The sequence below is a fragment of the Theropithecus gelada genome, chromosome 2 (genome assembly GCF_003255815.1).
Source record: "Theropithecus gelada isolate Dixy chromosome 2, Tgel_1.0, whole genome shotgun sequence".
NCBI classification, from domain to species: domain Eukaryota; kingdom Metazoa; phylum Chordata; class Mammalia; order Primates; family Cercopithecidae; genus Theropithecus; species Theropithecus gelada.
In genome coordinates this window covers 55,145,695-55,159,442 of record NC_037669.1, presented here as the reverse complement: position 1 = coordinate 55,159,442, position 13,748 = coordinate 55,145,695, and the positions used below count along the sequence as shown (strand labels likewise).

The following is a 13,748-nucleotide window of genomic DNA, read 5'->3' as shown; positions in this document are numbered from 1 at the left end:
CAATCCCCGCTCTTCATTCCTGTTTCTGGGTCCCTACTTGTACACCTCCTGCTGTTTTTGGATGAAAGAATAAAGGGTCAAGCATCACAGACGATGTCCCTCTGGGGACTGGGACCTGGGGTAGCAGGTGGAAGGGCCTTGTTTGATGTCTCCCTATCTCCTCCCTCACCCGCACTGGCTGGACTACTGCCCAGGACAGAAGAGAGGGGTTGGCTGAGTGGGGAGGAGGCGGAAGCAGTAGATTCCCAGCACAACTTTCTTCCTCCCACCCCCCAAACCTCCATCTGAAGAAGGCCTGATGAAGCTGTCAGGCTGCCTGCCTGATTCATCCCTTCCCTCTGGGCATAGCCACTGAGTCTGTTGGGCTGGGCTGATGCTTCTGAATACAAACTATGGCACTTGGAAGGCACTGCAGAGAAAGGGGGGACTTCAGGACTCCCATTCCATCACTCTTCAGTCTAGGTCATACCCTCCACAATCCCCAAGAGGCCTGTTCTGTCTCTTCTGATGGGACTCCTGGGTTCTGTGTTGCCCACCCTGCAAATCTGCATGCCAGGAAGCATGGGTGACCCGGCTGCTGGTACACCTTCATTTGGGTGCTAGCCTTGCTCCCTTCATTTGGTGCTGTTGAGATTGTCCTTGCCATGTTTGCTCCCAGCACAGGCACGCCCTGGCCCCGGGCTGTGGCTCTGATTCACTCTTACTGCCATGCTTTGTTCTCGTTTTTTTGCTTCCACAGTAAGTCTGCACAAAGTACTGTCCTCACAGCTGAGCTTACCTGGTGATCTGTTCTTTTTTGTCGGTCACTACTTGTCCAGCCTTTTTTTTTTAGACTTTTGGAGACGGTGATTGACAACAGAACCTAGCAGCCAGGGCCGTGCTAGCCCCCCAGTCCCCTCCAGAGCCTGTGTCAGGCATATGACTGACTGCATCCTCTCCCCTCTCTCTCCTCTCTGCCCCAGATCAGTGGACCATCCCCTGCCCGGATCCTCTCTCTCCACAGACTATGGCAGCTGGCAGATGGTAACGGGCTGTGGCAGTATTCAGGAGCGGGCTGTCCTGCACACAGACTCCTCTCTCCCTTTCAGCTTCCCGGATGAGCTCCCTAACAGTTGTCTGTAAGTGTCTTGCTTGAGAAGGCAGGATACTCCCCTGCCCATGTGAAAAGCTGGTGAGCAGTCAGGAGTGCTGGATAGGAATGAGGCAGAGGCTGGCGCTTGGGAGCTGGCCTGGCCTCCTGCCTCTCCCCTCTCAGCTGCTGAACCTGAGGTATGAAGGAGGCCTGTGGCTGGTCAGGAAGTGCACTGGTTTGTGTGTTCACTCTGCAGCCTCTAAAAACCATCCACTGGTGTCTCAGGTGCACCCAGAGGGAAAGCTGCTGGACTGTAACTATAGAAGATTCTATTTCTGTATAAGCCTTTGCCTGACATGAGAATCGTTTGAAGGCAGAACAGTAGGATAGTGAAGGTAGGTGTATGGTGGAGGCCAGAGCCAGAGTGGTGCTGGGTTAGCCCAAAGCTGTGCTCCTGAGCAGAATCTAGGGTGACTTGCCGTCTCTACCCGCCTTGTCTTCTGTTTTTGCCTCTGGGCAGAAATAACAATTGGATGGGGATTCTAGATCCCACACCTACAAAACCCTGAGTTTCCAGCCCCTACAATGTGTCCACCTGACTGGAGCAGCTGCCTCTGGGGAAACCACCTGCCCCTGGCCTGTTCTGCCGCTTCATGGATGTCAGGCAGGAGAAAGCCTCCGGTGGCCGGGGGAGCAAGACCTGCTCCTCAGCTGTGGTGCCTGAGGGCCCCTCAGCAAGCCTTCCCTTCACCTCCATACCATGGGCTGGATGAATGGCACATGCTGGGGCCTCACCGCCAGCACCGCAATCCAGCTTATCCCCACCCATGTTGGTGGGTTGGAGGCAAGGTGCCTTGCGGAGTTGGGAAGGGAAAGGGGGCCCTAGATCCTAGCTGAGGGCAGTCAGGAGCCAGTCAGACCTTGAAATTCCAGGATGGCACAGGTCCTGGCCCTGCAGCTGTGAAGTCACCAAAGAGCTTCTGAGGTCACTGTGCCTGGCACAGCCTCCTCTGCGGCCAGCCCCTAGGCCAGAAACAAGATCTCTTCGATTTTTGAAGGTTAAAAATAAAAGAATTGCAGGCCGGGTGTGGTGGCTTATGCCTGTAATCCCAGCACTTTGGGAGGCCGAGGCGGGCAGATCACCTAAGGTCAGGAGTTCGAGACCAACCTGACCAACATGGAGAAACCCCGTCTCTACTAAAAATAAAAAATTAGCTGGGCGAGGTGGTGCATTCCTGTAATCCCAGCTACTCGAGAGGCTGAGGCAGGAGAATCGCTTGAACCCAGGAAGCGGAGGTTGTGGTGAGCCAAGATCATGCCATTGCACTCCAGCCTGGGCAACAAGAGCGAACCTCTCAAAAAAAAAAAAAAAATTGCACCTTTCTGTAGAGACTTCCTACTCCAGCCCCGTTTGCCCAAAAGCCGTCTCTGAAGGAAGCACAGATATCCCTGCTTGATAGCACCCCTCACTTACCTGGGGTCAGCCACTGAAACTGGCAACTCCAGCCCCAGAGCACCCACCCTAGAACCTACTAAATTTAGGCCCCAGGCAGCACTCCAGGCTCCTAGCCAACCCTTTAGTTCTGGGAGGTTCTCAGAGGAGGGCTGGATTCTGTATGATCTCAAGGCCTCCAAGATTGTGGGATGCGGTCAGAGTTGATTCCTGTGAAGCTGTGTAGCATGTGGGTGCAGCACTTGGGCTTTGGTATCAGAGAAACTTAAGTCCAAATCCTAGCTGCTCTATTCTCCAGCTGTATCTTTGAGTGTCAGCCTTGCCTTTTCTGAACCTGTTAGCTCATCTCAAGAAGGAGTGGCACTGTAGTACCTCCCTTGCCTGGTATGTGTCCTTAAATGGATCACATAGCCTCTCTTGTTTTCTTGTCTCTCAGGAGGTTGTGGTCTCTGTCCCTTCCATCTCAGAAATGGGCAGCCCAGCCGTGGCGGGGGCTGGGGGGAGGGGGCAGGGCAGTGAGAATGCTCATGTATGGATCTTTGGATGTTCCCTGTGAGTGTAAACTAATTGGTCTGTTTCTCCTTCGTATGCTGTAAGGAGAAGCTAAGGCAAGCATGCATGGCCTTTGGCCTGTGTGAAATTAGAAAGTAAAAAGATCTTGGGCCATGCTTCTCCCCCAGTTACCAGGAGAGACTTCAAGATTGTTCATGGTAGTGCAGGAATCCAGTCTCAGCTCCATGTTCTTAGTGCTGCTGCAGGAGCAATTTGACTTTTCTTTGCCCAGAGCCTACTGCTTCTATCTCTCACGTTTCACTCCCACAGATCTGCTTTCCCTTGAGTCCTGTCTATCTCCGCACTTACTTACCTCAGGACTGTCATTTATCCTCAGACACCCCTCTGCTCCCACAAGCCCTGGGTACAAGTCATTGAGGCTTTGGGATTGGGTTCACTTCAGCTGCCTCTGACAGATTTCCAGGGAGGGACTGTCCAGGCATTGGTTTCTTGGGGGCGGATTTGGAGCAAGATTAGTAGGCATGGCTGGTCTTAGTATTTAGGTGTAAATACTTAGTATTTAGGTGAGGGCTCTTCTCATGTAGGTCTGTGACCCCTAGAGAGGGCCCTCCAGGGACCCATCAGGGGAACACCATGTGAGTACTTGACCTTTGAGTCGAGTCCACGGGCTTCTTCTATTAAAGACCCTTGGGGATGTCACACAGCCTCATGTGGAGTCACACTTTGATAAGCCTGAGTTGTGTGCACTTGTTTCCCTTCTTGACTTGTAATTTCAAGGTAAGGAAAGAAGAGGGGCTTTCATCTGTGATCAGAGCCTACAGAGGCCAAGAGAGGAATGGGAGATAGAATCAGAACACAGATCTTTCTGGAAAAGCAAGCACCCTTTCAGCTGTTTACCTGGGAACCACAGTGACGGAAAGTGTAGCTAAAGCCCTAGAGGTTTCCAGTGGGGAACCCTGCCCTCAACCCAGCAGACAGTGGGTTCTTCCAGGGCAATAGCTTCCTCCTAAGATGCGTCATGTCTGCGCCTCAAGGCTGAGGCCTTTTTCTTTACTTTTTTTTTTTTTTTTTTTTTTGAGACAGAGTCTCGCTCTGTTGCCCAGGCTGGAGTGCAGTGGCGCGATCTGGGCTCACTGCAAGCTCCGCCTCCTGGGTTTACGCCATTCTCCTGCCTCAGCCTCCCGAGTAGCTGGGACTACAGGCGCCCGCCACATCGCCCGGCTAGTTTTTTGTATTTTTTTTTCCTGGTAGAGACGGGGTTTCACCGTGTTAGCCAGGATGATCTCGATCTCCTGACCTCGTGATCCGCCCATCTCGGCCTCCCAAAGTGCTGGGATTACAGGCTTGAGCCACCGCGCCCGGCCTCTTTTTTTTTTTTTAAGACACAGTCTTACTCTGTTGCCCAGGCTGGAGTGCAGTGGTGCAATCTGGCTCACTGTAACCTCTGCCTCCGGGGATCAAGCAATTCTCCTGCCTTCAGCCTCCCAAATAGCTGGGATTACAGGCACATGCCACCATGCCTGGTTAATTTTTGTATTTTTAGTAGAGATGGTTTTGCCATGTTGGCCAGGCTGGTCTCGAACTCGACCTGCCTCGGCCTCCCAAAGTGCTGCGATTACAGGCGTAAGCCACCACACCCGGCCAAGGCTGAGGCCTTTCAACAGCTGTGGCCTGCTGCCAGATTTCAGGGGCCTCCTTACTGTTAGGTATAAAACTTCATGCCTCAGCTTGCCCTTCCCAAGGAGTGGAAGCAGAGAGCTGCTGGGGCAAATTCCCTCCTGCTTAGCTACCCTCCTTCCAAGTGATCGCAAAGAAAGTTATTTTCACAACAGGTCAGGTCAGGCCAGACACAGTTGCTCACGCCTGTAATCCCAGCACTGTGGGAGGCCAAGGCAGGCAGATCAGTTGAATCCAGAAGTTTGAGACCAGCCTGGGCAACGTGGTAAAACCCCATCATGGTGACATGTGCCTGTAGTCCCAGCTACTTGAGGGGCTGAGGCGGGAGGATGGCTTGAGCCCGGGAGGTTGAGGCTATAGTGAGCCCTGATTGTGCCACTGCACTCCAGCTTGGGCAATAGAGTGAGACCTTGTCTCAAGAAAAAAAAAAAGGTTAGTGTCCCAGTAAAAGCTCCTGTTCTAGGTGGGAACAGTAGCCTGAGGGCTTTGAGAAATGGTTTAAGGGAAAACAGGGCCAGATATCTGGGGCCTGAACCACAAGGATAGCATGGCCATAAGACAGACACTGGATTTGTCCAGTCAGAAGCACAAGGACAGGTGGTGTGGAGGGAGGATGCTGGGTCCTGTCCCAGGGTAATGTCTTTGTTCTTTCTCTTTCCTTCCCCATAGGCTTGCAGCCCTGAGTGATCGAGAGACTCGGCTGCAGGAGGTGCGCTCAGCCTTCTTGGCTGCGTACAGCAGCACGGTGGGGCTTCGGGCAGTAGCCCCCAGTCCCTCTGGTGCCATCGGGGGCCTGCTGGAGCAGTTTGCCCGTGGTGTCGGACTCCGGGGCATCAGCAGCAATGCCTTGTGAAGAAGCCAGCCCATGACAGTTTCCTGCTCCTCTCTCAGCTGAGCCCTTAGCAGAATCAAAGCCATGCCTGGCCAAAGGGGTACTTCCAGGTCAGGGGAAATTTCACTCCCCCATCTCCATCATGTACATGGCAGCCCCAAAGCTGAGCAAGGCCAAAGACAGGGTTTTCCAATCCCCAGCCTCTTGACTGGTGACCACCACCCCTTCTTGTTACTGTCTCCCACCCACCCCGTCTTTGCTGGGATTCCCATCAACTCTCAGAACTGTGTGGGGTTTCCCTGGGGCCTTGTGAAAGCCATGACTTCACAAAGACCCTACCTCTCAATTCTTGTTTCCTGGGGAGGAGGGATCACCTGCACTGAGAATGAGGCAGTTTGACACAGATCACAAAATAAAATCAAAGTCTTTTTAAACAGCCACTTGTGTCCTCATTTGGTTATTGTCTTTGTGGAGCTATTAGGAAGGTTATCATTGTCCTTTTTGCTGGACAAGGGGTGTTTAAGTGGAGGACAGGTGAAACAGGAAGAGAACTGGCGACAGGTGTACCTCTCCACTCGTGAGCCATGGTAGTCCTGCAGTGGGGACAATACTTAAGACTGTTGAGAGTAGTGGTTCTCGGGCCTAAGCAGGTCCTAGTCACCTAGGGAGCCTGATTAGCTCTGCACATTCCCAGGGCTGCCTGAGTTTTAGCCTTTGGGTTGCTAAGGAAGTTGCCTGGGAATTAGGAGCTGGAGGATCTTTTTTTTTTTTTTTTGTTTTTTTTTGAGATGGAGTCTCACTGTTGTCCAAGCTGGAGTGCAGTGGCACAATCTTGGCTCACTGCAACCCCTGCCTCCTGGGTTCAAGCGCTCCTCCTGCCTCAGCCTCCCGAGTAGCTGCGTGAACATGCCACCGTCCCCAGCTAATTTTTGTATTTTTAGTAGAGATGGGGTTTTACCATGTTGGCCAGGCCAATCTCAAACTCCTGAGCTCAAGTGATCTGCCTGCCTCGGCCTCCTAAAGTGCTGGGATTACAGGCATGAGCCACCACACCCGACCAGGATCTTCATCTTTAACAAGTTCTGTAGGCAGCATGGTCCTGGTACAAGTGACCTACAGCCCTTACCTTGAGGCCTGCCTATGGAGGAGGGACTGGCTTCTGAAGCTTTGGAGATAGCAATTGGTGTGCATGTGGTGGGGGAGAGCCTGGCTGACCACCACTCTCTTCTACAGTGTGGCCTACAGTAGATTGCGTCATGAGAGTGTGTCCGCATCTGTAATGCCATGAAAGTTGTGAGGGTTTAAAGGCATGGGCAGACAGCTTTGCACGGTGCTTAACAGCCACCATTTACTGTCATCAGTGTGAATACCCAGAGGACAAATCATAAGTACCAGTGAATGTTGAGCACTTGCTGTGTGCTAAGTGCTTTCCTTGGGTTATCTCAGTAAAATTTTACAGCACCTAAAGTAGCTGCTGTTAAGGGCCTTTCTAACGGTCTTTCATGGTCAAGCCACAGAGATGTTGAGTAACTTGTCCAAGGTCACACAGCTAATAAGAGACGTACTTTTCCTATTCAGAGACCTAGGCAGGCTGGGAATGGGAAAGGGCAGAAACACTAAGGGAGTGGCTCAGTAAGAGGCAACAATTCCAACGCCCACCAGGTGCCCCAAATGCTTCAGCATCATGGACAACTCTAGGGGGCTTGGGTTTCCACCCCAGAGAGTTGGCAGAGTGGACTCTACCAAGGTGTGGATTGGAGTTGGGGGTCGGGGTGAGGTTCCCCGCTGGCTCCAGGCTGCTCCAATGGGGCGGGGGCCGCCCGCAGGGCCGGGCGGGGCTGTACTGCCATCTGGAGCCGCTGCCGCCGGCGGCCACTGTCAGGGCACGAGCGGCGGGAGCGCAGGCAGGGCTGGAGGGAGTGCAGCCGCCGCCGCCGCCACCGCCACCGCGGCACATGGGCCGGCCCCGCCGCTGCCGTCGCCCCTAGCCCCAGCAGCCCTGGTCTCGCAGCCTCCTGCGGCTCGGGTCGCCCGACCAGCCATGTCTCTCGGCGGAGCCTCCGAGCGCAACGTCCCGGCCACCAAGATTGAAATTACCGTGTCCTGCCGGTGAGCGAGCCGTGCTGGGGAGGGCTTAGGCACTGGCACTGCCCCAGCCCCAGCCAGACGCGGGGCTCAGCCCGGGCAGGGGCTAGACCCCCAGGGGAGAGGCGAATTTGGCTGGAAAATCACAACTGATGACAGGGGAGTTGCTGGTGGGATCGAGAAGGTGGGGGGGGGGTCTTCTTGGGCAGCCCCACCCTGAAAAAAGGGCTCAGCCTGCGGGTTCAGGGGGTGGGTCGCAGGTATCCGGTAGGAGCTCGGACCCAAGAGGACAAAGTTCTGGGGCGAGCCCTCTTTCCTGGGCCCTTGGAGACAGTGTGGGTGCGTTCGCGTCCAGTCCGCAGAGCCACGGTTCCTGGACAGCGATTTCCGGTGCTGTCCAGAGTGCTGACAGCGCGGACCCCAGCTGGGGGTAGTCATGGGGGACAGAGGGAGGCCCCATACCTCCCCTCAGTGCCCGGCTCAGAGCTGACTCGAAGCGGGCGGGCTCCAGGATGATCTACTCTGTCTGTCTGTTTGCTTTTCTCTAGGAACCTGCTAGACCTTGATACCTTCTCCAAGTCCGACCCCAGTAGGCGGCTCCAGGACCGGGAGGGGGAACTTGGGGTCTGGGCGCGACTCAGGGGCGGGTGGAGTCGGGGCCAGGGGTGCAAGCCGACCTCACGTCCTTCCCTCCCCGCCCCCACCTGCAGTGGTGGTGCTTTACACGCAGAGCCGGGCCAGCCAGGAGTGGCGGGAGGTGAGTCCCAGAGCCCCCTCCCGGCCCAGGGCGTCGCCCGGGAATCCCCTGGGCGTCTGCACGTCCCACGCTGACCCTCCATCCCCCTACCCAGTTCGGACGGACCGAGGTGATCGATAACACGCTGAACCCAGACTTCGTGCGCAAATTCGTCCTCGACTATTTCTTTGAGGAAAAGCAAAATCTGCGCTTCGATGTGTGAGGCCCCGCCTGGAATTCTGGCTTGGCCCGCCCCCGACCTGGATCCGCCCGGAATTCTGGCTGGCCCCACCCCCGCCTCGCCTCCCGGCCTGGTTCTTCCCGCAGGCCTCCCTCCCATTCTGAATGGCCCCCTCTAGCCTGAGTCCTGCCCTTCTGTGAGATGCGGTCCAGTTCCGTCCCCCGCTCTGGCCCCGCCCACAACTCTGCTCCTATCGCAGCTCCACCTCAGGCCCGACCCCTTCCAGACAACCCTGCCCCCAGCAGCCCCTGACTTAGCCTCGGCCCAGGCTTGACCCTTTTACTCCTCGGCCCACCCTGACTCCTCCCCCAAAGGAGACCAAAGCTGAATTCGGGTCCACAGCCACCCATCCCGCCACCCAAAATTTTCACCAAGACTCGGTGCCCGACCCCCTTCCACCCTCTCCCCCACCCAGCCCCACCCCACACCGGTTCCACTCTTTTCCTAGGTACAACGTGGACTCCAAAACCAACATCTCCAAACCGGTGAGCAAACGTTTACTCGAGGGTTGGCAGAGCGCAAAGGATGCACTTAGATGTGTTCAACGACTCTTGGAACTCCTCCTAACCCTCGACCCAGACCCCATCTTCTTCAGGCCCCCAACCCACCCTCCTGGTCCCTCTCCTCCTGCCTGAGTGTCCTGCCTGTGCCCCCTACTCACTGTTCCTCTTCCTTCTTGGCTGCCACTACTGGGAACTGCAGAAGGTGAGACTGAATGGGGCTGGGCAGAGGCTGGGGGTGGGGGTGGTGTTGTGGAGAACAAGCTTGGACTGATGACCCACTATGAGACAGAGATTGCTCGCAGACCCCTTCTTTCACACCCCCTCCAATAAAGCCCATGCAGGGTGGTGGCTCCTGCACCACTCACTCGCCTGGGAACTGCCCTGGTCCTCCTGTGCAGGAGCATCACTGGGGCTGAGCTGGGACTCAGCACTCAAGAGCTTCTGGTCTCGCTGACTCCTTGTCCTGCATAGGATTTCCTGGGACAAGCATTCCTGGCCCTGGGAGAGGTGATCGGAGGCCAGGGCAGCCGAGTAGAAAGAACCCTCACGTAAGTTGAATGGGAAGGGGTGTGGGAGTGGGGTGGGGGCTTCCAAATTCTCTGTCCCAAGGATGCCACTGACTGATAGCAGTGGAGGCTGGGGTTGCCCCTGGTCAGGAGCCTGCACTGGCTCCCATCACCCTCGTAGAAAAGTCCAATTTCCAGTGCTCTGCCCGAGTCACTCTCAGGCCTCATATGTCTTTTCCTTCTTTCTCTCTCTCTTCTCTCTTCTCTCTCTCTCCCCCCTCACTCTTTTTCTAAATCTGATTCAACCTTTAAGGTCCACTTCCAAGCCCCTCTCCACAGGGAAGCTCCCCCGGAATAAATCAAATCCTCAGGAATTTCCATTACATCCACTCACTAAATATGCATTAGCATGTTTTATATCCCACACCCTGCTCTAGGTACCAGGGCTTCATTCATTCCACAAACACTATGTATACATACCCTATGTCAGCCACTGGTAAAGGGGATTAGCTTGCAATGGTAAACAAAACAAAGGTTCTTGTCCTCAGGGGGCTGATACTCTGGTTGTGGGGGTACAAAATAGACATAAGTAAATTACATACTAGATTAGACAATATTAAGTGCTATGGGGAAAGAGACAAAGTAGAGCAGAATAAGGGGAACTGGCAATGCTGGGTGAGTGGGAGGTGCAGGATTCAACAGTGCAGTTGACGGCCGGGCGCGGTGGCTCAAGCCTGTAATCCCAGCACTTTGGGAGGCCAAGACGGGCGGATCACGAGGTCAGGAGATCGAGACCATCCTGGCTAACACGGTGAAACCCCGTCTCTACTAAAAAATAAAAAAAAATTAGCCGGGCGAGGTGGCGGGCGCCTGTAGTCCCAGCTACTCGGGAGGCTGAGGCAGGAGAATGGCGGGAACCCGGGAGGCGGAGCTTGCAGTGAGCTGAGATCCGGCCACTGCACTCCAGCCCGGGCGACAGAGCGAGACTCCGTCTCAAAAAAAAACAAACAAACAAAAAACCAAAAAAAACAGTGCAGTTGAGCAGGCCTCATGGACAGGTAACTGTGGAGCAACAACCTGAGGGAGGTGAGGGAGTCAATGGTACAGACATGTGGAGGAAGAATGTTCCAGGCAGAGGAGACTGCCAGTGCAAAAGCCTGGCACATTCAAAGTACAGCAAGGAGGCCAGTGTGACTGGAGCCAGGTGACTGGGAGGCAGGAGGAAGTGAGGTTGAAGAGCTAACAGGGCCTTGCAGCGGACTTCCACCTTTCCTCTGAAACGGGAGTCACTAGAGGGTTCTGAGCAGAGGAGTGACATGATATGGCTGCTTGCAAAAGATGGTGCTAGCTATGGGGTTAAGAAAAAACCTTGGGGACCAGGCGCGGTGGCTCATGCCTGTAATCCTAGCACTTTGGGAGGCCGAGGCAGGTGGATCATGAGGTCAGAAGATAGAGACCATCCTGGCTAACACGGTGAAACCCTGTCTCTACTAAAAATACAAAAAATTAGCCAGGCGTGGTAGCGGGTGCCTGTAGTCCCAGCTGCTCGGGAGGCTGAGGAAGGAAAATGGCATGAACTCAGGAGGCAGGGCTTGCAGTGAGCCGAGATTGCACCAGCCTGGGTGACAGAGCAAGACTCCGTCTCGAAAAAAAATTTAAAAATAAAAAAATGAAAAAAAAAAGAATAAACCTTGGGTGGCCAAAGGTAGAAGCAGAGAGCCAATGAGAAGACTCTGACAGTAATCCAGGCTGCTACCAGTGAAGGAGGGGAGAAGTGGTCAGATTTGGGATATATTTTAAAGGTGGAGCTAACAGGTTCCTGACAGATTGAATATGAATGTGAGAGGAAAAGAGGAGTTGAGGACAATACCAAGGTCTTTGGCTTGAACAACAGGAAAAATGGAATTGACACCAACTGAGATAGTAGGGAAAAAAAAAAAAACAAAGGAGAGCCAAGCATGGTGGTGCACACCTGTAGTCCCAGCTACTCAGGAGGCTGAGGTGGGAAGATCACTTGAGCCCAGAAGTTTAAACTCCTGGGCTCAAGCCTGGGTGACACCCCAAGCTGGGTAACAGAGTGAGACTCTGTCTGTGGACGAAAAGACAAAAAAACAAAACAAAACAAAAAATGTGAAGGAGAAGCAAGTTGGAGGAGGAATTCAATCAAGAGTTCCATCTGACATGTTGAATTTTATGTTTTATAAATATATAAAATGTTAGACATCCAAGTGGAGGTATCAAATGAGTCTTGGATGTTGGTTTTGTTGTTGTTTTTTCAAGACAGGCTCTCACTTTGTAGCCCAGGCTGGAGGGCAATGATAGCTCACTTCAGCGTCAAGTTCCTTGGCTCAAGGAATACTCCCACTCAACCTTCCAAGAAGTCAAGTAGCTGGAACTACAGGTGGATGCCAGCAGGCCCAGCTAATTTTAAAATTATTTTTTGGGCCGGGTGCAGTGGCTCAAGCCTCTAATCCCAGCACTTTGGGAGGCCGAGACGGGCTGATCACGAGGTCAGGAGATCGAGACCATCCTGGCTAACACCATGAAACCCCACCTCTACTAAAAAATACAAAAAACTAGCCGGGCGAGGTGGCGGGCGCCTGTAGTCCCAGCTACTCGGGAGGCTGAGGCAAGAGAATGGCATAAACCCGGGAGGCAGAGCTTGCAGTGAGCTGAGATCTGGCCACTGCACTCCAGCCTGGGCAACAGAGCGAGACTCCGTCTCACAATAAATAAATAAATAAATAAATAAATAAATAAATAAATAAAATTATTTTTTGTAGAGACAGGGGGCCTCGTTGTGTTTTTCAGGCTGGTCTTGAACTCCTGACATCAAGTAGTCCTCCTGCCTTGGCCTCCCAAAGTGCTAGGATTACAGGCATGAGCCACTGAGCCCAGCCTTAGATGTTAACTTTAAAGCAATGCTATTAGATGAGATCACCAAAGGAGGGGAGGAAGGACTGGGGAAAAAGAAAGAGGGAGACGAGAGAGAGAGAACCAAAGGCTGAGGCTCCACAAATTGGACCTAAAAAAGAAGACTGAGAAGGAGCAATTAATGAAGTAGGAGGAGAACCAAGAGAGGGTGATGTCATCGAAGCAAAGAGAAGGGTTATCAAGAAGAGAGTTACCAACCACGTCAAATGCTGCTGCAGCTCAAGTAAGATGAGGATTGGGAATTGGCCATTGCATTTAGCAAGGTGAAAATCCCTGTTGACTCTTACAAGCATAGTTTTAAAGAAGAGGTGGAGGTGAAGAGGATGGAAGACGGAGGGAGTCAAGGCATCTGTCAAGGAGTTTTACAGCAAAGGGGAGAAGAGAAAAGATGTGTGACCAGGCATGGTGGCTCACACCTGTAATCCCAGCACTTTGGGAGGCTGAGGTGGGTGGCTCACTTGAGGTCCAGAGTTCCAGACCAGCCTGGCCAACATGGTGAAATCTCTACTAAAAATACAAAAAAATGGCCGGGCGCGGTGGCTCAAGCCTGTAATCCCAACACTTTGGGAGGCCGAGATGGGCGATCACAAGGTCAGGAGATCAAGACCATCCTGGCTAACACAGTGAAACCCCATCTCTACTAAAAAATACAAAAAACTAGCCGGGCGAGGTGGTGGGCGCCTGTAGTCCAGCTACTCGGGAGGCTGAGGCAGGAGAACGGCGAGAACCCGGGAGGCAGAGCTTGCAGTGAGCTGAGATCGGGCCACTGCACTCCAGCCTGGGCGACAGAGCGAGACTCCGTCTCAAAAAACAAAAACAAAAACAAAACAAAACAAACAAACAAAAAAATTAGCTGGGAGTGGTGGCGCATGCTTGTCATCTCAGCTACTCAGAAGGCTGAAGTAGGAAAATCGCCCGAACCAGGGAGGCAGAGGTTGCAGTGAGCCGAGATCATGCTACTGCACTCCAGCCTGGGCAACAGAGGGAGACTCTGTCGCAAAAAAAAAAAAAAAAGAAGAGAAGGGAGAGGAGAAGAGATGAGAGGAGTGGAGGGGAGGGGAGGGGAGAGGAGAGGAGAGAAGGAGATGTGGCTGAAGCAGGAAGAGAGGTCAAGAATACGTTTATATATATATACACATATATATATATATATATATATATATATTTTTTTTTTTTTTTTTTTTTTTTTTTTTTTT

The 13,748-nt window shown here is 53.3% G+C and overlaps 2 protein-coding genes across 7 annotated transcripts in view; both read left to right on the top strand.

Moving 5' to 3' along the window:
* Window positions 1–5,987, top strand: part of MTMR14 (myotubularin related protein 14) — a 54,683-nt gene extending 48,696 nt beyond the window's left edge. For 2 of the 3 annotated variants that reach the window (XM_025375765.1, XM_025375764.1), the window contains one exon: window positions 5,385–5,987. In XM_025375765.1, coding sequence (XP_025231550.1) covers window positions 5,385–5,568 — 184 coding nt within the window. In that variant the 3' untranslated portion in view covers window positions 5,569–5,987. Of the gene's footprint in view, window positions 1–962; window positions 1,119–5,384 lie in introns of all 3 variants that reach the window. The other variant, XM_025375763.1, reaches the window with a different exon arrangement.
* Window positions 5,988–7,401: 1,414 nt separating this feature from the next.
* The window catches only part of CPNE9 (copine family member 9), a 27,053-nt gene continuing 20,706 nt past the window's right edge, over window positions 7,402–13,748 (top strand). For 2 of the 4 annotated variants that reach the window (XM_025376483.1, XM_025376487.1), the window contains exons 1-7: window positions 7,402–7,656; window positions 8,181–8,221; window positions 8,343–8,389; window positions 8,484–8,587; window positions 9,058–9,094; window positions 9,312–9,314; window positions 9,584–9,660. In XM_025376483.1, the coding sequence (XP_025232268.1) occupies window positions 7,589–7,656; window positions 8,181–8,221; window positions 8,343–8,389; window positions 8,484–8,587; window positions 9,058–9,094; window positions 9,312–9,314; window positions 9,584–9,660 (377 nt within the window). In that variant the 5' untranslated portion in view covers window positions 7,402–7,588. The remainder of the gene's footprint in view (window positions 7,657–8,180; window positions 8,222–8,342; window positions 8,390–8,483; window positions 8,588–9,057; window positions 9,095–9,311; window positions 9,315–9,583; window positions 9,661–13,748) is intronic. The other 2 variants (XM_025376485.1, XM_025376484.1) reach the window with 1 other exon arrangement.